The 24859-nt window shown below is 39.5% G+C and overlaps 2 protein-coding genes across 3 annotated transcripts in view; one reads left to right on the forward strand and one right to left on the reverse strand.

Annotated features, from left to right (window-relative positions):
* The window catches only part of Gnpnat (glucosamine 6-phosphate N-acetyltransferase), a 30020-nt gene extending 26342 nt beyond the window's left edge, over positions 1-3678 (reverse strand). The window contains exons 1-2 of one of the 2 annotated variants that reach the window (XM_053790946.2): positions 3515-3678; positions 504-666 (exon numbers count right to left, since the gene is read on the reverse strand). In XM_053790946.2, coding sequence (XP_053646921.1) covers positions 504-666; positions 3515-3538 — 187 coding nt within the window. In that variant the 5' untranslated portion in view covers positions 3539-3678. Of the gene's footprint in view, positions 1-503; positions 667-1786; positions 1916-3514 lie in introns of those variants that run through there. The other variant, XM_053790947.2, reaches the window with a different exon arrangement.
* Positions 3679-4224: 546 nt separating this feature from the next.
* On the forward strand, positions 4225-13599 carry CLS (cardiolipin synthase). The gene is made up of 7 exons (XM_053790948.2): positions 4225-4618; positions 6258-6383; positions 7324-7461; positions 9759-9888; positions 10981-11066; positions 11634-11794; positions 13207-13599. The coding sequence occupies exons 1-7, from the start codon at positions 4253-4255 to the stop codon at positions 13307-13309; spliced, it is 1110 nt and encodes a 369-aa protein (XP_053646923.2). The 5' UTR covers positions 4225-4252; the 3' UTR covers positions 13310-13599.
* Positions 13600-24859: the final 11260 nt, after the last annotated feature.

Raw genomic sequence — 24859 nt, forward strand, 5'->3', positions numbered from 1 at the left:
AACGCAGGAGGGAGAGATACATGATTATATACACCTGGAAAATCCTAGAGGGACTAGTACCGAACTTGCACACGAAAATCACTCACTACGAAAGCAAAAGACTTGGCAGACGATGCACCATCCCCCCAATGAAAAGCAGGGGTGTCACTAGCACGTTAAGAGACCATACAATAAGTGTCAGGGGCCCGAGACTGTTCAACTGCCTCCCAGCACACATAAGGGGGATTACCAACAGACCCCTGGCAGTCTTCAAGCTGGCACTGGACAAGCACCTAAAGTCAGTTCCTGATCAGCCGGGCTGTGGCTCGTACGTTGGTTTGCGTGCAGCCAGCAGCAACAGCCTGGTTGATCAGGCTCTGATCCACCAGGAGGCCTGGTCACAGACCGGGCCGCGGGGGCGTTGACCCCCGGAACTCTCTCCAGGTAAACACGAAAGCATATATAAGGTCACCTATAATAAGCCACCTTCCTAAATAACCTGCAGTATAAGCAGGATAACTTACCTTTATCATAATCAGCCTTACAGAGTGGACGAACACAGAGTCCATCTCCTGGTCTGGCCGAGGTCACGTCTCCCTTCATGTGAGTGACCTCTGACCAGTCCAGTCTGGTTAAGATCTCTGGATCATATAGCGGCTTCTCGGCATCCTCGGGACCCACACTAGGCTGCAGAGATAGAGCACAACACAAATCGACGTTAGAAACCACAGGAATCGCAAAAAAAAAAATAAAACAGCCTAATTACATCGCTAAGGTCTTAAGATAACCTTAAGTAGGTTTACCGAGGCTTATATACCGGGGCCAGGAGCTGTGACTCGACCCCTGCAACCACATAGGTGAGGGAGGGAATCAATATTGATTCAATGAAGGGTAAAGCTTCAAGTCCTCAGATCAAGAGCCCTTTATCAGCCTCAAGACTACCACGGAATGTAGAAATATGTATATATTAGATAATAATGCACAGAATATATAAAAAAAAATTATAAATTAAAAAAAATGTACCTGTAAATTAAACGTATACCAACGTTATCAATCTTATTATATTCAAGGGGAAGAGATAAACCCACAGGGGCCATACAGCGGCTGGGGAATGAGGGGTAGTCAGGTTTCATCCAAGGAAAGGAAGTAGCCTCAATTCCTTGGATGAAGAGCCCTACGGCAGAATCATGACACTCCCTTCCCAGTATATCTGGATGGTGTTTCGGGGGGTCAGCGCCCCTGCGGCCGGGTCCATGACCAGGCCTCGCGGTGGATCAGGAACTGAACAACCAGACTGTTACTGCTCGCCGCACGCAGTAAGATCAAGTTAACAAAACTAGGTAAATGTGTACAAACAGGTGTGGGACAGCCAGGTAAAAACTGCAATGCAAACGCAAAGAAAAACTTGCAAAAAAGTCACATTCTTGCAAAATGCCAGAGTGCAACAAAAGTCCAGTACTTAACTAATGGCTTAAAAAAAAAAGTGGCCAAGCACTGCCGTATATTGATAATTTAAATAAAATATAAATGTGAATGGATATAGATTCCTAAGTTTAGTTTAATATGTTTATTATGCACCCCATGCGGCCAGCAGTAACAGCCTAGCTGATCAGGCCCTGATCCACCATGAGGCCTGGTCACAGACATGGCCGCGGGGGCGTTGACCCCCGTCCCATACCCATCCTGTGGGTGGTAGTCAAAATATTACAGAGGTACATAATGGGTCCAGGAACTGGACCCATTATGTCAGTCTCGTTTGACTGAACAATTTTATTAAAACATATTACGTTGAGATAATAAAATTAACCTGTTATTAATGACCAGCCGGGCTGTGGCTCGTACGTTGGTTTGCGTGCAGCTAGCAGTAACAGCCTGGTTGATCAGGCTCTGATCCACCAGGAGGCCTGGTCACAGACCGGGCCGCGGGGGCGTTGACCCCCGGAACTCTCTCCAGGTAAACTCCAGGTAAGAGATGAAATGAGCACAAACTGCTGAAATGGCATACTGTTACAGTCGAAGATTGAGACACTTATGCAACATATGGGAATCTTTATTGAGGAAACGTTTCGCCACACAGTGTCTTCATCAGTCCAATACAAAGTAGAAAGGTGTAAGGAGAGGAGTTGAGGTAATCAGTCCCTCAGCCTGGAGTTGACTGATGGACTGAACATATCAACTCCAGGCTGCGGGACTGATTACCACAACTTCTCTCCTTACACTTTTCTGCTTTATATTGGACTGATGAAGCCACTGTGTGGCGAAACGTTTCCTCAATAAAGATTCCCATATGTTGCATGTCTCAGTCCTCAACTTATCGATTTTCAAACCATTCATCAGACAGTCGAGGTCATTAAGATTACGTCACATTCTGGTGTATGTTGAGTGTTAGACAAACAGTCCTTGGTCTTAGCTTTTAAAATGTCATGTGGTTATCTAATTTTACTTCTTAAAAACTATATGGGAACCTCAAGAGGGGTTCCTTGATGCTGGTGAGGGGCTCTTGATCTAGGGAATTGGATCAGTGCTCCAGTTCCCTGAATTGACCCTGAATACCTTCCATCCTCCCCCCCATATGCGCTGTATAATATGCGCTGTGTATAATCCTACGAGTAGGGTATTTAAATCCTACTAAGGAGATACCAGGACAACCCTATCCTACATTACTATATATATATAATATAATGTATGCTTTATGTCTCCATAACATCTGTTCCACCAAAATTATTGTAAAAGGTCGTCCACAAAAGCCTAAATAAAATTTTATATGGACACAATGGAAATAAGTCCCTGACTTTTTTTTTTTGGGTCATCATAGGTAATCTATGCATGATAATAATTGTACTATATATATATATATATATATATATATATATATATATATATATATATATATATATATATATATATATATATATATATATATATATATACACACACACGTTATATAACAGCCCTGACGGTCCAGGTGAAAGTTCCATGACCAATTTATTGTTTTTTTTTAATTAATATATTATATATGGCATTGAGCTGATACCTTGTAATCCACACTTAACTGCTACCAGCATTAAGGTTTGATCCAAGGAAGAGGAGCAGCTCTGGAGTTCCTTACACAACAGGAACAGTAGTTTCCCCCCCCCTGGAAACAACCCACAATATTTGGCAAATAAACTGTTTAATAAGTTTATTTAGGTACAAGTACACATATATAGCTACACAAATTATTATATATAGTTTAACAAATGTGTAAATTACCCAGGATAACCCAAAAAACAAGTCAAAAGTGACTTGTTTCCATTGTGGTCCTTGTAATATCTTATTAAACATTGTTATTACAATAAAAGGGGAGCGCTAAACCCGTAGGATTATACAGCTTCTGTGTGGGGGATGTGGAAGGTATTCTGGCTAAATTCAGGAACCTGGAGCACAGCTCCAGTTCCCAAGATCAAGAGCCCCTCACCAGCATCAAGGAACCTCCCTTGACGAGTCAAACAAGTGTTGAATATAGCTTAAATTACGAGTATATTAGAGGACTCACCAGGAGGAGATCAGGGGCGCCCATACTGGTTTATATCAGCTGGTAGACTAAACTCCAGTGTTCCAGCAGGCACAAGAAGGCACCTAACTACCTTAAATAGGTGCCACGTAGGCTTCAGGTCTCACCCTACCATACACTACATACATCACTCATCATGCCAGCTATCACACTATATCTTCCTTCATTATTCACATCACAGCTGCCATTAACAACACTCAAAATAAATATTATTTTAACTCAAAAAAAAATATGTGGTAGCAATAAGCAGCTGTTAACAGAAGTGACCATGAAATTCCGTTAGTTTAAGATTTCCGCCAAGACTGACTCTCAGGAAGCAAATTTAAAGGATATTTTACCTTTTTTTTAAGTAATATATGTGTTATAATATAAATGGCAGGGTTAAAAGGCTTGAAAAATGAGGTTAAAGGCAACTACACTACTACTCCATTACTGCCATATATTTACTAGTAATAACAAACTGCCTTTAATATAATTATTTATGTACTAAATTACTTTATTTATAAGTATTAATGAAATAAAATTAGTAATAATGTAATATACGTATAAATATTAAATTCTCCTTCTCTTGCCTGTACTGATATGAGAAATATATTTCAGTGAGACTTGTTAATATAATTTGTTTGTAGTTTATTTATACAATCATTTATGTAAATATTTATGTAAAATAGGTGGAAAAATAATTGATATGATAAATTAGTTTTTGTGTTGGTGGGAGTAATGGCGTCGTCTGTTCTCACTAAAATAATACAAAACCACAGGTTTACAGCACAATTATTGAGATATAATAGAGGAGTGTGTGTCCACCCCCACACCACCATATTTCCCCACAGTTTTAACCCCCATATATCTTCCTGTGGGAATATTACCCGTATGGGGTCACCTCTGAGCTCACATGGCTGCCTTATTTCACCAGCCATTTTGTGTGTAACAGCCAGATATACTTGTAATGGCTTGACAGGTTCTCCCAGATGGCTGGACAAGTCTTATGTATGTTTATTTAGGTGTGTCACAGCTCGAGGTATTACTGTGGGTGATGTGTGTACCTCAGGACACCATCACAAGTCTGACTCTCCACACTCCCAGGTTAAAATTTATTATTTATTTCTCTCTTGATATTATAATGTTTGGTTTTATATATTAAATATTATTGTGTATTATGAAATATTGTGGAGGCTTATACTAGGCCTAGGTATGCCAGACTAATACTAATTCCTATATTGACAGTTATGGATTGTATTTACCTTGATATTTCCCTTAAAGGAGGTTCCTTGATGAGGGGCTCTTGATCTAGGGAATTGGATCTGTGCTCTGGTTCCTTGAATTGAGCCTGAATACCTTCCATTCCCCCCCTCCAATGCGTTTTATCATCCTACGAGTTTAGCGCTCCCCTGTGATTATAATAGACCTTGATATATAAGATTTTGTTGGGATTTTTAACCCCGGAGGGTTAGTCACCCAGGATAACCCAAGAAAGTCAGTGTGTTCTCGAGGGAGTCTTGTCCCCCAGGATGCCACCCACACCAGTCGACTAACACCCAGGTACCTACTTGCTTGCTAGTAGGTGAAGGGAAATTCCAAGGTGTAACTGTAAACACTATGTTGAAATTTAATGCTCAGATCCAACACATTTCAATATAAGTATCAAAAGACTGTAGGAATACGCTCTAAAATTCAATATTACGCTGCTGATATTTCACTTCTCCCTTATTTACCCATACCTCACATGTGGGATTTATCTTGGTATACACCTTGGCGACCCACTGCAAACTGTCACTCTGTGAAAGGCAGCAGTCAGAATAATTGCAGACTTTTTATTCATCACTCTGTACCTTTAAATCGCTAAACCTACTAAATATAAATGCCATGTACACTTTAGCGGTTAGCATTTTTTCTCATGCCAGAGAGAACATAGGGTCAATCCTCACTATGAGATGAGACGTAAGATAATACATGTATGGGTAAGTCCCCCTGATACCTGCTGCCTCTGTTACCTAGCAGTAAATAGGTATTTTGCAGCTAGTCGACTTTTTAGGGTTGCATCCTGGAGAGGACATAAAAAGGACCCCATTTCAAATAAGTCGCTAACCCTTTGAGGCTAATAATCTAAATAAAATAAAATATATACGTGTATTGTAATGCTGTTCACTTCACATCTTCAGGACTTTGCATTGCACTGTTGATGCTGATCCAGGACATTTCCTGGAAATGTGTAACAGAATACAGAGTAATCATACTAGACACAAATACTGTTCTTCTTTGATATCGTTCGTATTTATTTGAGCATATAGAGTAAGAAGTTTCTCCTATGTGTGGATTATTTGTGTATTGTTCCAGTCACGGTATTGTGCCTTTTTGTTCTTTGCAGTGCGGATGTGAGACATATCCTGAGCAAAACTGATATTGGAAGAAAGTATTAGTTTGGTAAAAAATATCATGCAATGCTGTGTATCTGATAAGAATTAAAATAAACCAATCCTTGAGAGCTAAAATTTAAATATATACATATACAGTAACTTAGTTTTCTGGAGACCTGGAGTTTACCTGGAGAGAGTTCTGGGGGTCAACGCCCCCGCGGCCCGGTCTGTGACCAGGCCTCCTGGTGGATCAGAGCCTGATCAATCAATTCTTGCAGAATTTTGATTCACTTTTCATATATTGCTACCAATACTTTGTGTAAATCAAATTATCCATAAAACAGTAGTTAAAGTTTTTTTTTTTTCAGTGTGTGACATCATGGGAGGTGGTGAAAAAAAAGGAGAAGAATATCAGAGAGGCAGGGCAGGAATTTCTTGAGGATTTTAAAGAGAAGAAAGCTAAAGTTAGAGAAAAAGTGGATGAAATCATTGAGGTTTGTAAGAGAGAGGTTATGTTACTGCAGTTTGCTAAAGGATCACTATATTTATTAAGCAAATTTGTATCATTTAAAAATTTTCATGAGTTTTATATACAGTAGAATGAATGAATGAATCTCGTCTCCTTTTGGATTAATTGTAGACCATTTTTCAGTTTTCCGAAGAAAGAGAATAGTTTATATGTCAACGCATAAGAGCTAGACATAGTCTTGCATGAATGAGCAGGTAGCACTGCCTGTCTGTAGAGGAATTTTAACCTGGCATTTATTATATAAGCTTTGTATATTCACCATTAATTCACCTGACTTGCATAGATCAAAGGATACTCCCAAGGTGTTTTGGTAAAATTACTATTGAGCTTGGTTACTCGTTACAGAGTACAGTACATTAAAATGATATACTTTTTGAGCCTAATAGTATGACTCAACATTTCCTTAGTGCTGTGATAGTTTATATATTAACTAGGACTGTATACCTTGTACATGTACCTGTAGAAATAAAGATGTTATTATTTACCGCAAGACTAGTTCCTGCGATAATATTTTAGCCACAGTATATCCTTTGTGTGGTGCCTTGATGCTGATGAAGAGCTCTTGATACAAAGAATTGGATCAAAGCTAATTACAACCCATTTCCCAGGTGTGCTTCCCAATAAATATATTCCCCTGAAGGGAGGTACCTTGAAGCTGGTGAGGGGCTCTTGATATAAGGAATTGGACCTGTACTCCAGTTCCTTGAATCAAATCTGTATGCCTCCATTCCCCCAGGTGCTGTATAACCCCTATGGGTTTAGTGCTTCCCTTGTATATAATAATAATACCAATAGTATGTAAAAAGAAAATCTTTCATTTTTCTTTTTAGGTCACCCTGCCTCAGTGGGAGATGACCGGTGCATTGAAAAAAGTATAAATAATATTAATTATTAGTGAATTTCAGCGTGAGAACATCTGGACGATACCCAACTTTCTGTGCATGAGTCGTATTGCGTTCTCGCCTCTTCTTGTTCACTTGGTCATTTCTTCAAACTACAGCTGGGCCCTAGGACTCTTCATGTTTGCTGGCTTCACCGACTTGGTAAGAAACTTTCAATTGTTATAACAAGGAACCAGTTGGGTGAAGTTGGTAAAGTTTATTTAGCATATTAGACACCCTGTATTATAGACATACCCTCTATACTAGGCACACCCTTTATACACTCTGTATACTGGTATTCTAGACATCTGTATATACCAGATACACCATTTATACTAGTATGCTAGATACTTGCTGTATACAGTGGTACCCCGAGTTTCGAACAGCTCCCAACTCGAACAATTATGTAAGTGTATTATTGTAAGTACTTTTGTAAGTGTATTTTTGGGAGTCTGAAACAGACTAATCTAATTTACATTATTCCTTATGGGAATAAATTCGTTTGGTAACGGCACTTGAACAGCCTTCTGGAATTTATTATGTACGAAACTCGAGGTACCACTGTATTAGTACACAAGTACAACACCTATTTTCCAGCACCCTTGGTTAATAGTCTTTGCTGGAATATTGATTTTTGCCGGACCAACAGAGGTCATACAATAATGAGCAAACAAGACACCTCTGACCTATCATGGTTTACTGGAAACTTAAATATTACCTACAATGAAACAGGCATCTTTATTACTGTACTTACAAAGAACATTGCAGTATGACCATTCCAAAAGTGGTATTTTAAAATTTTACAAAAGTTACAGACGTAATGACCAGCCATAGCTAGGGTTAATTGTTAGCAAAATATGCTAAGAATGGCACACTCAAGGGATCACCACCAACAGCTGCAGTGTGAACACTATAAGTGGGCACACACTACATGCAGTGTCATCTGTGGTCACCAAGCAAATTATTTTAGGGAAAAAGTAGTTTGCTTGGACTAAAGGAGGTACTGGACAATTCATTGTTGGTAAATTGGTGTTGTGCCTGTGTATTATTGCATTCATTCTATTTGTTTATTATTTTGAGGGTACATATAAATATTAAGGTCATTTAAGTAAGCTATTGTACCATAGAATACAGTTACGGTCTGAAAAAATAGACTAATAGAGGGAGGAAGTGACTAATTTACCGAATTTTCTGCTAATTAGAATGTTACAATTAAGTGGATGTAGTCCATTTAATTGAGCAACTACCAGACATGGACACATGCCCAGTAAAACAGACTTAGTCCACTGTTGTGATAGACTACCAGACATACTAATAAACTAGAGTACAATACAGTACTGTATTACCTATAAATGAACCTGAAAAGAAAACGAGTTAAAAGTACAGCACAGTATAATTCAATAGATTACAGAATAGAGTACGGTACATTTTTCTGGTGGATAGACGAGTTAACAGATGTGCAATACAGTACAGTATTTCCATGGTTAGGCAGATGTAGATGGTTCAGCAGATTTAGACAGTTCAGCGGATGTAGATGGCTGAGGAGACATAGATGGTTCAGGCATACTGGTAGATGGTTTGGGAGACAGAACAAGGAACAGGTTTAAAGAATGAATCCAGCTTAATTTGTTTGTCATGCTGATGCTGCTCTCTTATGACAATTTCCCTAAAAATGTGAAAATTTTGATAATAAGCTTGAGCCTTTGTCTGAATAGATTTTTTTTTTTTTAAAGCGACATCCGCTGTACCAGAGTCCATTTTATCGTATTGTGTGTCTCTTTGTGTATTATTTTGAGAATTGCCCTAACACCTTAAATGCATGTGTATAGTTGTAAAGTTTAGCATTCTATTAAATGTATTTCACTGTTAACCAAGATACATTTTCACTAGATTTTTAAATCTTAGTAGAATGTGACCAAGACTAATTGGGATGCACCAAATTTAGTATTTGGTCACATATTTATTTTTTTTTTCACAATACCAGCTGTATCCCACTGAGTCAGGGTGACCTAAAAAGAAAAACCAAAGTTTTTCTTTTTAAATTTATGAAGTCATACAGGAGAAGGGGTTACTAGCCCCTTTATCACCTCATAAGACATACATGGCTTATGGAGGAAGAATTCTTTTCCACTTCCCCATTTTCAAATACCGGTTTATATTCTGTCAAGTTTTAGTGTATCCCAAATTACTAGCTCAAGTTTTTGCTGGTTGATATTCTAAAATTTGGGGTTGTAACACATCACTGCTTTGTTTCCAGATATATTTAGGTCAGAAAGGCACAAAACCATGACTGGAACAGTATGCAAATAACCCCCAGATAATTTCATTCTCCTATGTGTGGGTTACTTGTGTATCTTTATTCACAGATTTTAACAAATTAAAATATTTTCTATGCTTGATATATGGAGTTTCCTGATGAGATTAAGCAACAAATTTGATTCTACAGTTTTTGTCCACAGCTTGATGGATGGATTGCACGCACTTTCCCTGGGCAAGCCTCTAACATTGGAAGCTTCCTTGACCCTTTGGCAGATAAAGTCTTGGTAGCTCTCTTGTTTCTTTCTCTTACATATGTTGGACTCATACCACGTAAGTTTGTAAAATATATTCCTGTTCGTTATATACTGCTATTGGCAGTATGTGTGTATAGAACATTTCACACATACACTTGTAACATTATCACATGTGAAATATTTATATTAAAATAATATAGCACTTCAAGTTTAAACTGTAAGCTGTACATAGTGTTTAATAACCATTTTTAGAATACAGTGGACTCCCGGTTTACGATCAGCTCCCAATGGGACCAATTATGTAAGTGTATTTATGTAAGTGCGTTTGTATGTGTATGTTTGGGGGTCTGAAATGGACTAATCTAATTCACAATATTCCTTATGGGAACAAATTTGTTCAGTACTGGCACCTGAACATACTTCTGGAATGAAATAATATCGTAAACCGGGGGTCCACTGTATTGATATTGTTGTGATATAAAATCTTGGAAGATGAAAGTGAAGGACTATATATGCATGATAAAAGCTTTATTCATTAAATCTACAAATAATTTTACAAACATTAGTATAAATTTGCACAATGGTACATTATGTAGATTTATCATAGCACGGTCCAGTAGTGTCAGTGTGGTACTTGTGAGCACAAGACCACAGTGAGTTAGTGGCTTGATTATCATGGCTGGAAACCTTACAATGGTTATGAGGAAAATTAGGCATCATTGATATATAAGTTTAATATGAAAGGTCTTTTTTGGTAATAGTACTATGAAATGAAGAATTCATTCATTATGCACAGTTTTTGAATAATGCCACTGAAGAAATCTCTAATAAATGAAAATACTTTTATTAGTTTTTTGCTACCTCTACTGCAAATCTTTTTAATATAAATTTTTTGGCTACCTCTCTTTTGTAATGTAAAAAATGAATAATTAGAATTGACCACTCCATCACCTATGTCTAGTTTTAAGTAGTGTGTAAGCATTAGGATTAGTCTGCTTGCAATGCTCAGGCATGTTAGTGACTTTCTTTGTGCTTAACAGTATAACATGTAAATCACACATTGTATACTATTCATAAAAAATTGAATTTGAAAATACAAACATTGTAATTAATAGATGACTATTTTGAAGTAACATTTTGATCACAATTTAATCTTTTGTGTTTGAAGTGCCGTTGACAGGGCTCATCATCTATCGTGATGTTCTAATTATTGGAGCCGCCTCATACATACGCTACAAGAGCCTTCCCCCTCCAGTTAGTATCTGTTTTATGCTCATGTAAACTGCATATGAATGCATAATGTATAACTGACATAAAGTATATAGTTATACAGTACTGTACTGCATTTAATAATTTTTAGCTGTTGAAGAGAGTTCAGTGTTTATTATATTAGATTTTAAAGCAAGTTTGTGGAGTACAGTACTGTATAGAGGTATTAAATGTAATGTAAATGTATCCATCTGGTACTGAAATTCTGTATGTACTGTGTGATGTAAATGGTTGAGAAAACACTGACAAGTTAAGGAATGAGACACTTGGGAATGTTTGGGAATCTTTATTAAGGAAACTTTTCACCAGCCAGTGATTTTTTCAGTCTTATACAGAGAAGAATGGTGGAAGATGAGGAAGAGTTTGAGATGGAGTCAATACATTCAGTCCAGGCTGAGGGACTGATTAACTCAAGCTCCTTCTCATCTTCCACCATTCTTCTCTGTATTGGACTGAAGAAGCCACTGGCTGGTGAAATATTTCCTTAATAAAGGTCCCTAAATATTGCACGTGTATCATTCTTCAACTAAATGCACTGTATTATTTTGGCAGAGAACTATCACACGTTACTTTGATGCCACACACGCTACAGCCAAGTTAGCTCCCACGACATTGAGTAAATTCAACACTGCTGTACAATTGAGCCTCATCACAGCTTCTCTGGCTGCACCAGTCTTATGCTTCTCTGATCATTATCTGCTTAAAGGCCTCTGGTAAGTCTATAATATATAAATGAAATATAGATATGTAGTATGCAGGTCTATAATTAAAAATTTGTGGTTGCCCACACTGACAATCTTTTGTGAGGGAAGCTTCTAAAATTCACTTTGTCCCTAGTTCATGGAATTTAGTTATCTAGGACTTTTAATGATGGATAACCCTTGAATAAACTAGATTTGTGTATTTTTTAAAGCTTCCCTTCACCTCAGATTTATATGCCCTAGTCATCCTATTTTTCTCCAGCCTTTCTTAATGCCCAAACCACCTCAACAGCCCCTCCTCAGCCCTCTGATTGATACTTTTGGTAACTGATAACGTTAATCTGAAGGAGAATTTATTACGTAGTCATAAGTTTGTATTGCTTGTGGCTTGAAGATTCACCAAATCTCTCGGATCATGACCCCTTCATGAATTTAGAGGAAAAGCCTTACTGTAAATCACTGAAATGTTTTATCGTGCCATTATAACTATGTTTTTTTTTCCAACAAACTGGCAGTATCCCACTGAGGCTGGGTGACTTAAAAACAAAAATGAAAGTTTCTCTTTTTAAATTTAGTAATGTACATAGGAAAAGGGCAGTTTAGTCGCCTCCTATGACAATTAAAATATGTATATCTATATAATATAGTTGAGGGAAGTTACAAGTTAGTCACTGGTAGTCTTGTAATGATGTAAATAACTGGAATTGTAAAGTAAAAGGACACAAGTGCAACTAATGTGACATTTTATTGTGGCAATGTTTCGCTCTCCAGGAGCTTTATCAAGCCATTACAAACAGTACATGGGCACAGAGGGTATATATAGGCTCAGAGTGAGGTGCAATAGCTCCTGGAGAGCAAAACGTTACCACAATAAAATGTCACATTAGTTGCATTTGTGTCCTTTTACTTTACATATTGTCGGTAATTCTACCAACTTTATTACAACTGGAATTGTGTTTTTATTTTTCCAAATTTATGAAAATTATATTAACAAATATATTTCCCAAGGGAAAGAGGTCTCTGAGTAACCAAAGGTCTATAACAAGCATGGATTAGTAATCTTATTATATTGTTAAGGAAGCACTAAATCCATAGGGCTCATGCACTGCCTGGGGAATGGGTGGTAATTAAGTTTTTTCAAAGGAAGGAGAGAGTAGCACAAATTCCTTGGAACACCTCTCTTGAGGGGAATTATATATCTTTATACCTGGAGGGTGCTATGGGGTCAACGCCCTCACAGCCTGGGCCATGACCAGGCCTCGAATATGTTTGGTAAGTTAGGTAAAAGGACACAAGTGCAACTGATGTGATATTTTATTGTGGCAACGTTTCGCTCTCCAGGAGCTTTATCAAACTCCTGGAATAGCCGAATATAAAAAAAATATTTCTGAGGATTTCCTTGTAATTATTTTTCTATTTTACAGGTGGCTGACAGCTGCAACTACACTGAGTTCTGGTATCAGTTACATTTTCTCAAAAGACACATACAAAATCCTCAGCAACATGAGCAAAACAACTGAAAAATAAGTTTGAAAGCTTATTTATCAATATTGATGTTGTCTATTAAGCTGTGTTCATTTTTCAGGTTAAGGTATTTTGGGAAGTTTTGTCCATCAGGGATATTAGTAAGATTATTTAGGTACAGATACACATAAACACAGTTACACAAATTATCATACATGGTAACATATGTGTAAATGACCTAGGATAACCCAAAAAAGTCAAAAGTGACTTATTTCCATAGGTGTTATCAATTTATAAAGTCCTTACGGACGAAGCCTCTTCTAGTAAAAATCCATAACCTACTCGTTATGTCATCATCACACTGCTGGACTGCTGGTGTATATTACCTGTTTAATTAATGAGTAAATTTATTAATTCCAAATTATTATTGTTTACTACTACACTGTAATGTAGAATTCTCTAAATACAGTGGACCCCCGCTTTACGATCACCTCCCAATGCGACCAATTATGTAAGTGTATTTATGTAAGTGCGTTTGTACGTGTATGTTTGGGGGTCTGAAATGGATTAATCTAATTCACAATATTCCTTATGGGAATAAATTCGGTCAGTACTGGCACCTGAACATACTTCTGGAGTGAAAAAATATCGTAAACCGGGGGTCCACTGTAGTTGATATGTTACAATGTGTTCCCCTCAAGGGAAAGGAGTACATTGTAACATATCTTGATCCAAAGAATAAGACCAGTTATCCCTTTTCTTGGATCACATCTGATTATCTTCTGTTCTAAACGCTGTCTGACCCCTAAGGGTTTAGCGTTCCTCCCCATGAATGCAATAATGTTACAATGTATCATTGTAAGATGAGCTTAAGCTCAATTATATTTTTGAAATTCATTTAACTCTTGCTTATGCTTTGTCAATACAATACGTATTGTATAGGGCAGTAGTGTATATTGGTAGTTAAACAACAGCTTATGTGCAATAGTCCCGCTGTATCCGCGAGGGATAATGTTCCAAGACCTACTGCAGATAGTAGCGAACCCTACGTGTAAGTCCTTTTTCATTTACATACATACCTATGATAAAGATTAATTGATAAATTTTCACAATAAGCACTTTTTACTGATGGGAAGCACTTCTTGTCTTCTCTTAAGCTTTAAAGAACTGCCACATCACTACTGTTGTGCTCTGAGGCCATTATTAAAGAAAATTAAGGGTTATTTTTGGGCCATGGTAAACCTTGGAAACTGAATCCGTGGATACGGGGGTTCTACTGTATACCAAATAGCCCTGGGAAATTTTATATATACAGTGGACCCCCCTGGATATCGTAGTCATCAGATTTCGTAATTGGCAATCGTAAATTTTTTTTGTGAAAATATTGGCTCAGTGATCATCATTTACCTCGGTAATAGTCTTTCATCCCAAACACGTACGAGTGGCCCCACACACCATCCCACACCATTCACAGTCAGTCTGCCTTTGTTTATCAGCAAGTGACTGTCACCCCACTTGTTCATACAATACATTTTGTAATATTCCATTCTTTTTTTGTCCTTGCAACTGGTAAATAAGCCACCATGGGCCCAAAGAAAGCTTCTAGTGCCAGCCCTTTGGTAAAAAAGGTGAGAAACACTATAGAATTCAAGAAAGACATCATTGCAAAATATGAAAGTGGAGTACGTGTGGCAGAGCTTGCCAGGTTGTATAAGAAATCCCATACAACCATCGTGTGGCCAAGAAAAAGGAAATCAAGGAAGCTGTTGTTGCGAAAGGTACAAATATGCTCACAAAAGAGATCACAAATACTCGAAGATGTGGAGACTTTGTTGTTGGCGTGGTTCAACCAAACACAGTTAGTAGCAGATAGTGTTATGCAGTCGATCATTTGAGAAAAGGCAAGGCAGTTGCATGATCTCGTAAAGAAAATGCCTGGAACTAGTGCTAATGTTAGTGAATTTAAGGCCAGCAAAGGCTGGTTTGAGAGATTTAAGAAGCCTGGTGGCATACACAGTGTGGTAAGGCATGGCGAGGCTGCAAGTTCTGACAAATATTTGGCTGAAAAATACATTCAGGAATTCAAGGGATACATAGAGGCTGAACAATTCAAACCCCAGCAAGTATTCAGTTGTGACAAAACAGGCCTCTTTTGGAAGAAAATGCCAAAGAGGACCTACACCACGCAGGAGGAAAAGGCACTTCCAGGACACAAGCCTATGAAAGACAGGAAGAAGGTGCCTTCTTCAAAGATTAAGGACATTTGTACAAAGTGGAGAGAGCTGTTATAGGCCGTGTTGGCAACATGTACAATGACAATGTCATGTCCCATTTTAGGGAAATTTTAAAGAAACGCCAGAAACAGAGCTCTCTCTAACAATTTTTTGAGTGACAAGGGTCCAGTGACCCTCAAGCTGGTACTAGTAGCATTAAAAAATAAAGAAGGGAAGTAACCCCAGAAAAGGACTTGGTACCTGAAGTCTTTATGGAAGGGGATTCCCCTTCCAAACAATAGTAACGCCTCCATCCTCTCCCCTCCTTCCGTCTTCCATACATCAACAAGTCTTCAATAAAGGAGAGTGTCATGTTATTATTGTTTTATGCTTCATGTCTCATTGTTTTCTGTGTAGGTAAATGTATATTTCATGTAAAAAAATTATTTTTTTTAATACTTTTGGGTGCCTGGAACTGATTAATTGGATTTACAGCATTTCTTATGGGGAAAATGAATTTGGATACCATCAAATTCGGCTTTAGTCACACACTCTGGAACGGACTAATCGCGATAACCGGGGTCCACTGTATACTAGAAATAAACTGATAGACAGTGCATACCATAAGTTGTCCATCAGTTTTGTGTTGATAAATATTTTAAAATATGTGCAAAAATAGAAACACAATCCTGTTATTTTTTAATAAGCTCTGAAAGTTTTCATTATAAGTAAATGCCAGCTGGGTTTGTGTGCCTTGAGTACGATGAGCTGTTTTGTAGGCAAGCTCTCCGGCATTACTATTACTGGTTGATATGTGTGAATTTTTCTAATGAAAAATATTGTGGGAGCAAGGGGCTAGTAACCTTTTCTCCTGTATAAATTACTAAATGTAAAAGGAAAAACTTTTGTTTTTCTTTTTAGGTCACCCTGCCTCAGTGGAGATGGCCAGTGTGTTGGAAAAAAATATATACATAGTGTATATACAGTATATTGTAAGTTTGTAAATAGGGGAAAATTTGTGATACTGTTCCTAGGGGATTTGACATATTTTATAATAAAAGCATACTGTAATAATTTTTGTTTTATTTACCACATATACGTACTTCCAACAAGCGTGCGTGAGTGTGTTAGATAGGGGTGAATGGAAACAAATGGTTTTTGGGACCTGAGGAGCTGTTGGAGTGTGAGCAGGGTAATATTTAGTGAAGGGATTCAGGGAGACCAGTTATTTTTACATAGCTGGACTTGAGTACTGGAAATGGGAAGTACAATGCCTGCACTTTAAAGGAGGAGTTTGGGATATTGGCAGTTTGGAGGAATATGTTAGTATATCTTTATATATGCTTCTAAACTGTTGTATTCTGGGCGCCTCTGCAAAAACAGTGATTATGTGTGAGTGTGGTGAAAGTGTTGAATGATGAAAGTACTTTCTTCTTGGGGATTTTCTTTCTTTTTGGGTCACCCTGCCTTGGTGGGAGATGGCCGACTTGTTGAAAAAAAAAATTTACTAAAATTAAAAAGAGAGACTTGTTTTTCTTTTTATCCCTGACCCTGGAGCTGTAGCTTGCCCTGGACAGTGCACTTCAGCACATCCTCCAGTTTGTTTTACCAGGAGTGAAAAAAGGCATGCATGAAATTTTGATGTATGCCATGTACTGCAATGATGAAAGAGTAAGCCAGGGGGGGCTGATACCCCCCATTATCTCCAACCTCCATCATTGCCATCAACCCCCATCATCTCCATCAATCCCCATTATCTTCATCAAACCCCATCACCTCCATCAACCTCCAAAATAATATGATGTATGACCCTTGTGGGTTTAGTACTTAGTTTTGATGATAGCAATAATAATAATAATAAAATAATAATACAATATCAAGCCAAGACCTCTCAAGGGAGGTTTCTTGATGCCAGTGAGGGGCTCTTGATCCAAGGAACTGAACTAGACCTCTCCTTGGATCGAACCTGATTACCTTCCATTCCTCAGGCACTTAATGAACCCAATGGACAGTGACAGCACAAAAGGGGGGTGAAGCCCCCTAAACTCTGTAAGCTCCCTAAACTCCCTATATAGAATTTCTGGAGCTTCTGCTGCCATACTGGTTTAGCGCTCCCCTCTCAGGAAGGTTCCTTGATGTTGGTGAGGGGCTCTTGATTTAGGGGATTGGATCTGTGCTCCATTTCCCCGAATTAAGCCTGAATGTCTTCCACATCCCTCCCCCAGGCGCTGTATAATCCTACGGGTTTAGCGCTTCCCCTTGATTATCGGTATCAGTGCTCCCCCACCAACATTATAATAATTAATATCAGGAACATTTCTTGTTATCTGTGTCTCATGGCTTAGTGGCAGCTCCATCGGCTCATAACAGAACAACACGGGTTTGATCCTGGGGTGGGTTGAGATGCCTAACATGTTCGCTAATGGAAATAAGTCACTGTCTGACTTTTTTATTGGTTATGATAGGCAATTTACACATATGTACTATGAATGATAATTTGTGTAACTGTATTTATGATTAGCTGTACCTAAGTAAACTTAGTTACTTAAGGTGACCCGTAGCTGGGTTGGTAGTGCATTCAGCTCACACACAGAGGTCCGTGTTTCCTTAAGACATCTGTTGTCCATGTTCACCTAGCAGTAAAACAGGTACCTGGGTGTTAGCCGACTGGTGTTGGTCGCATCCTGAGGACAAAATTAAACTAATTTGCCGGAAATGCTGTGCACAAGGGGCTTTCTAGAGTAGTATGTCATTGATGTAAGATATGGTCTGTATAAGTTGTATCATGTACTTGTAGAAATAAAGATTATTATTATAATTATTACACCTGTTGCCTCTGTTCACCTAGAATTAAGTAGGTACCTGGGCATTAACTGACTTGTAGTTAGCATTATGGGGAAGAGAATCAAAGGAACCCAATGGAAGTAAGCCATTGTGGCTTTGGATTATGCTAGGTTACCTATTCTTCGGGTTAAATAATCAAAATATCGTCTTCTACCTTTGTATCATCTCTTGGCATCTGCGAAGTATCTTTAACATTATCGCTGCCAAATTTGGACTTCTCGTAGATGGCCTGAGACCAATTATGAGTATCAGTATTTTGTTGAGGTGTGCACTAGTGGAGAGCATCGAGAAAGATAGAGAAAAGAGAGCAAGTGAGAGAGCAGGTAAGCGTGCCACTGCATATTGGTAGACATAACACCAAGAGTTAAGTTCCCACTGACTCAGTCTTCATCATACTGTGAACCAGCCAGTTGCTCCACATTCATCATCCCTCCAGCATCATACCTGGTATTCAAGTGTTCATTATACTGTGAACCAGCCAGCTGTTTCACATTCATCCCTCCAGCATCATACCCGGTACCACTCAGTCCTCATCATACAATGAACCAGCCAGCTGCTCCATATTCATCATCCCTCCAGCATCATACCTGGTAGCTCACAGTCATCATACACTGGACCAGCTAACTGGTTCACCATCCCTCCAGCATCACACACTGGACCAGCTAACTGGTTCAACATCCTTCCAGCATCACACACTGGACCAGCTAACTGGTTCACCATCCCTCCAGCATCACACTGGACCAGCTAACTGGTTCAACATCCTTCCAGCATCACACACTGGACCAGCTAACTGGTTCACCATCCCTCCAGCATCACACTGGACCAGCTAACTGGTTCACCATCCCTCCAGCATCACACACTGGACCAGCTAACTGGTTCACCATCCCTCCAGCATCACACTGGAGCAGCTAACTGGTTCACCATCCCTCCAGCATCACACTGGACCAGCTAACTGGTTCACCATCCCTCCAGCATCACACTGGACCAGCTAACTGGTTCACCATCCCTCCAGCATCACACTGGACCAGCTAACTGGCTCACCATCCCTCCAGCATCACACTGGACCAGCTAACTGGTTCACCATCCTCATTGCTCTACTAAAGTCATCCAGCTCAGATTGACACAAGTTTACAGTTTACAGGTTTACACGGATTATCATACATAGCAGCATAAGTGCACAGAACCCAGGAGAGCCCCAAAAGAGTCAAAGTGGCTTATTTTCATTACCTCATCTATGCAAACCATCCTGTGTACTCAACTAGTTGAGGTTGCAAGGGTCGAGTCCATGCTCCTGGACCCTGTGTCATGATGGATTGTGAGTGTTGGCTTTGGTTTCTACAATGTAATACTGAGAGAAGCCACGAATTGTGCTGCTAAATATAATTTGGCCAACCATTCATTACGGAATTTTTTTTTCAAGCCGGCTTGGTAACGGCTTGACAAAATTCCTGAAGAGCGAAACGTTGTCACAATAAAATGTCGCATTAGTTGCATCTGTGTACATTTACCTTACATTTTGTGGGTAATTCTACCATTATTAGTAGAATATTTTTATTTTTAGGCTGTCTGAAGGTTTCTTGATCCAAGGAATCTGAGCTATCTTCCCCTTCCTCGGATCGAGAGTGTGAGAATCACTCATTAATACGTTTGCCCTAGGAAGTGTATGATCCGTACAGGTTTAGTGCTTCCCAGGAATAGTATAATAATAATAATAATCATTCGGTGACACTTTAATCTATAATTATCTCTAGATTATTCTCTAGACTATAATCTTCATGTGACGTCTTATCTCTCTATCTCTGGTTGGCATACAAGTTCGACTCTCTGGCTTATCTCTAGCTTATCTCCATTCAAAGCAGGTGAAATCGCAGATCTAGAGAGTGTACAGAGATCCTTTACTGCACGTATAAGTTCTGTCAAGCACCTTAACTACTGGGAACGCTTGGAAGCACTTGACTTGTACTCGTTGGAACGCAGGAGGGAGAGATATATCATAATCTACACTTGGAAATTCTTGGAAGGAATGGTCCCAAATCTGCACACAGAAATCACTCCCTACGAAAGTAAAAGACTGGGCAGGCGATGCAAAATGCCGCCAATAAAAAGTAGGGGCGCCATTGGTACACTAAGAGAAAACACCATAAGTGTCCGGGGCCCAAAACTGTTCAACAGCCTCCCATCAAGCATTAGGGGAATTGCCAATAAACCCCTGGCTGCCTTCAAGAGAGAGCTGGACAGATACCTAAAGTCAGTGCCGGATCAGCCGGGCTGTTGCTCGTACGTCGGACTGCGTGCGGCCAGCAGTAACAGCCTAGTTGATCAGGCCCTGATCCATCGGGAGGCCTGGTCATGGACCGGGCCGCGGGGGCGTTGATCCCCGGAATAACCTCCAGGTAACCTCCAGGTAGCTCTGCTTGACATACAGGTTCGACTCCCAACTGTTCCCTGGCTGATCTCTATCTCTGCTTGACATACAGGTTCGACTCCCAACTGTTCCCTGGCTGATCTCTAGCTCTGCTTGGCATACAGGTTCGACTCCCAACTGTTCCCTGGCTGATCTCTATCTCTGCTTGACATACAGGTTCGACTCCCAACTGTTCCCTGGCTGATCTCTATCTCTGCTTGACATACAGGTTCGACTCCCAACTGTTCCCTGGCTGATATCTATCTCTACTTGACATACAGGTTCGACTCCCAACTGTTCCCTGGCTGATCTCTAGCTCTGCTTGGCATACAGGTTCGACTCCCAACTGTTCCCTGGCTGATCTCTAGTTCTGCTTGACATACAGGTTCGACTCCCAACTGTTCCCTGGCTGATCTCTAGCTCTGCTTGACATACAGGTTCGACTCCCAACTGTTCCCTGGCTGATCTCTCTCATTTCCATTGCGTGTCACTTATCACCTCTGGATTCCATCTTTCTCGTTCCATTTACTTGGTTTAAGGAAGGGATTTACCGTCATTTACATTAGTTACTATGGATAGGGTTTTGCATCATCTGCAGATACATTCGTATTACTGCACACGCATGCGTGCGTGAGGGGGTTGATACTTAGCTCTTGACCCCGCTTCCCAGACCACCTTGATCAGTATCAGTGTCAAAGGCACTTGTCGATAGACGCGACATATTTTGAGTGCGTGCGCGCGTGCGACTTACATATCACTACAATTATCTAGATAAAGCAAGAATATCATTAAATACTCTAGAAGGGACTAATATAGACCTCTGGTTTATTCCAACACACGAAAGTTACCAATACCTTGGTCTACAAATTCAAAATTCTTCTGATAGTTATATTACCTATGAAAAGATCAATTTTGTGTAAATTAAATATTATTAAAAATGCTAGAAAATCATCTGGGTTAATAATCCTTGGGGTTAATAATCCTCTGGGGTTAATCCTCAGGGTTAATAATCCTCAGGGTTAATAATTCTCAGGGTTAATAATCCTCGGGGTTAATAACCCTCTGGGGTTAATAACCCTCAGGGTTAATAACCCTCAGGGTTAATAATCCTCGAGGTTAATAATTCTCAGGGTAAATCATTCTCAGGGTTAATAATCCTCGGGGTTAATAACCCTCTGGGGTTAATAACCCTCAGGGTTAATAACCCTCAGGGTTAATAATCCTCGAGGTTAATAATTCTCAGGGTAAATCATTCTCAGGGTTAATAATCCTCGGGGTTAATAACCCTCTGGGGTTAATAACCCTCAGGGTTAATCCTCGGGGGTTAATAATCCTCGGGGTTAATAATCCTCAGGGTTAATAATCCTCGGGGTTAATAATCCTCGGGTTAATAATCCTCGGGGATAATAATCCTCAGGGTTAATAATCCTCGGGGTTAATAATCCTCGGGGTTAATAATCCTCTGGGGTTAATAATCCTCAGGGTTAATAATCTTCAGGGTTAATAATCCTCGGGTTAATAATCCTCTGGGGTTAATAATAATATTATTATTATTATAATCAAAAAGAAGCGCTAAGCCACAAGGGCTATACAGCGCTGCGGGGTTAATAATAATCAGGGTTAATAATCCTCGGGGTTAATAATCCTCAGGGTTAATAATCTTCGGGGTTAATAATCCTCAGGGTTAATAATCCTCTGGGGTTAATAATCCTCCGGGTTAATATTCCTCAGGGTTAACAATCCTCAGGGTTAATAATCCTCCGGGTTAATAATCCTCAGGGTTAACAATCCTCAGGGTTAACAATCCTCAGGGTTAACAATCCTCAGGGTTAACAATCCTCAGGGTTAATAATCCTCAGGGTTAACAATCCTCAGGGTTAACAATCCTCAGGGTTAACAATCCTCAGGGTTAACAATCCTCAGGGTTAATAATCCTCTGGGGTTAATAATAATCAGGATTAATATTCCTCAGGGTTAACAATCCTCAGGGTTAACAATCCTCAGGGTTAATAATCCTCAGGGTTAACAATCCTCAGGGTTAATAATCCTCCGGGGTTAATAATAATCAGGGTTAATATTCCTCAGGGTTAACAATCCTCAGGGTTAATAATCCTCCGGGGTTAATAATACGAGAAAAGTGTTGTTGGAACTTGGATAATGGCGCACAAGTGGCAGCGCTGCGCTAAGCGTCCGGGTAAACATTAAATTATTGATAAACATTCTCAAGCTGACACAGACAATGTGGCGACACTAAGGAAAATGTTCCAGCTAAAGTGCAGCTTTAGCTGTCATTATTCCTCTTAAGGTGTGACGTCAGACGTAGCTCAGTGGTGAGATTGTTCGCAACCGAAGTGTCTCGGGTTCGATCCCAGATTGGATCAAATTTTGTTGGGATTTTTAAGCTCGGAGGGTTTGCTACCCAGGAAAGTAACTGCGTCATCGAGAACTGTCTGTCGTATTTCTATTGGGGTCCCTCAATCTTGTCAAATACTATTTATATTTACTGGTAGTAATCATGTTTGATTTGAGGAAGGAGAGGGTAGCTCCAGTTTCTTGGATCAAGCGCCCTTTGCAGGCATCAAGGTCCACTTATTCGTAGAAGTCTCTCAGATATCTTCTGTATGACCCATAAGGGTCATATAGCCTCACCAACCCATATTCCCTCCAAAACGGTGTTCCTTGATCCTGGCTCTTAATTCAAGGAATTGAAGCTACCATCACCTTTCTTGGACCAAACAGGATTTCCTTCCATTTCCCAGGATCTGTATGGCCCCTTCGTGTTTGGCGCCTCCTTCCATGGTTAAAATAATAATCTAAAGCATATTGACCAGCCAGGGTCATGCACCGACTGTTGACATATGATGGTATTGTGTTCACCATAAACAAATTTTAACCTTAATTTTTAAAGGGATGGAGGGGTAAGCCAGTAGAAGGCCTCGGTCAGATGACCAATAGCTCCAGTGCGGGTTATCATATGACTAAGACCCGCATTAGGAAACACCTGTCCTGTTTACTGACAAATCGTACCAAATCTGACCTAAAAATTGTCTCCTGATAAAGTCTTGGACAAATGATTACTCAGTTACTATTCTACCCCAGGCTAGGCTTTTCACCCCATTTGATTATTATATATATTGTAATCATGGGAAGCGCTAAACCCGTAGGATTATACAGCGTCTGTGGGGGGGGGATGGAAGGTATTCAGGCTTAATTCAGGGAACTGGAGTACAGGTCCAATTCCCTAGATCAAGAGCCCCTCACCAGCGTCAAGGAACCTCCACTGAGGGGCCATCCTATTCGAAACACAAAGGATCGCTACATACAGTAGTAGGGTGTTCCAATATAATGACGCCTTTCTTGGCCTTACAAGTATCCGAAACAATTTTCATTATGCTGGGGTTCTTGTCATTATATATTTTAAAGCCTATTGGTTAGTATCTCATTTCTCGTAAGGTAGAAAAAGTCAACTGGAACGATAAACAGATTGAAAATAATTTTTTTTCATTACCTCGCTATTTCTTTCAGTGATACTTCATGGTGTAAATCATCAAAATATAGAATTTCAAGGCCAAATCTCCATATTGCCTCTCGTAAAACAATTTACACCACTACACTGTCTCCCTACCATCACCTCACACCCACTATACTTCACCCAACATATAACATTTCGAAATGGTGAAGTAATTCCAAATTATACATTGAGACGCTGGAGCTGAATTGCTCTGTTGATTTAACAGACACGACTGTGTAGGAGACGGAACGTGCGTGTCTGAGTATGTAACCCAGGGCAGTCCCTTGTCACGGAGTTTCCCTGGGTAAGAGGAACACCAAGGGCTCCAGTTTACACACTAAGGGCTCCATTTTACACATCAAGGGCTCCAGTTTACACACCAATGGCTCCAGTTTACACACCAAGAGCCCCAGTTTGCACACCAAGGGCTCCAGTTTACACACCAACAACACTAGCTGAAACACTAATGAGCGCTAGTTGAAACACCAAGAACTCCAGATAAAAAATCAAGGGGCTCCATTTGAAAAATTAAGCATTTTAGTGCAGCATTTTGGAGATGTGGAATGAACAATAGTAACTATACCCTTAATAATTAAATAAGGAGACTTAGTATTTTGCATAAGGCCTAATCAGTGAATGGG

Source organism: Cherax quadricarinatus, chromosome 88 (assembly GCF_038502225.1).
Source record: "Cherax quadricarinatus isolate ZL_2023a chromosome 88, ASM3850222v1, whole genome shotgun sequence".
NCBI classification, from domain to species: Eukaryota; Metazoa; Arthropoda; class Malacostraca; order Decapoda; family Parastacidae; genus Cherax; species Cherax quadricarinatus.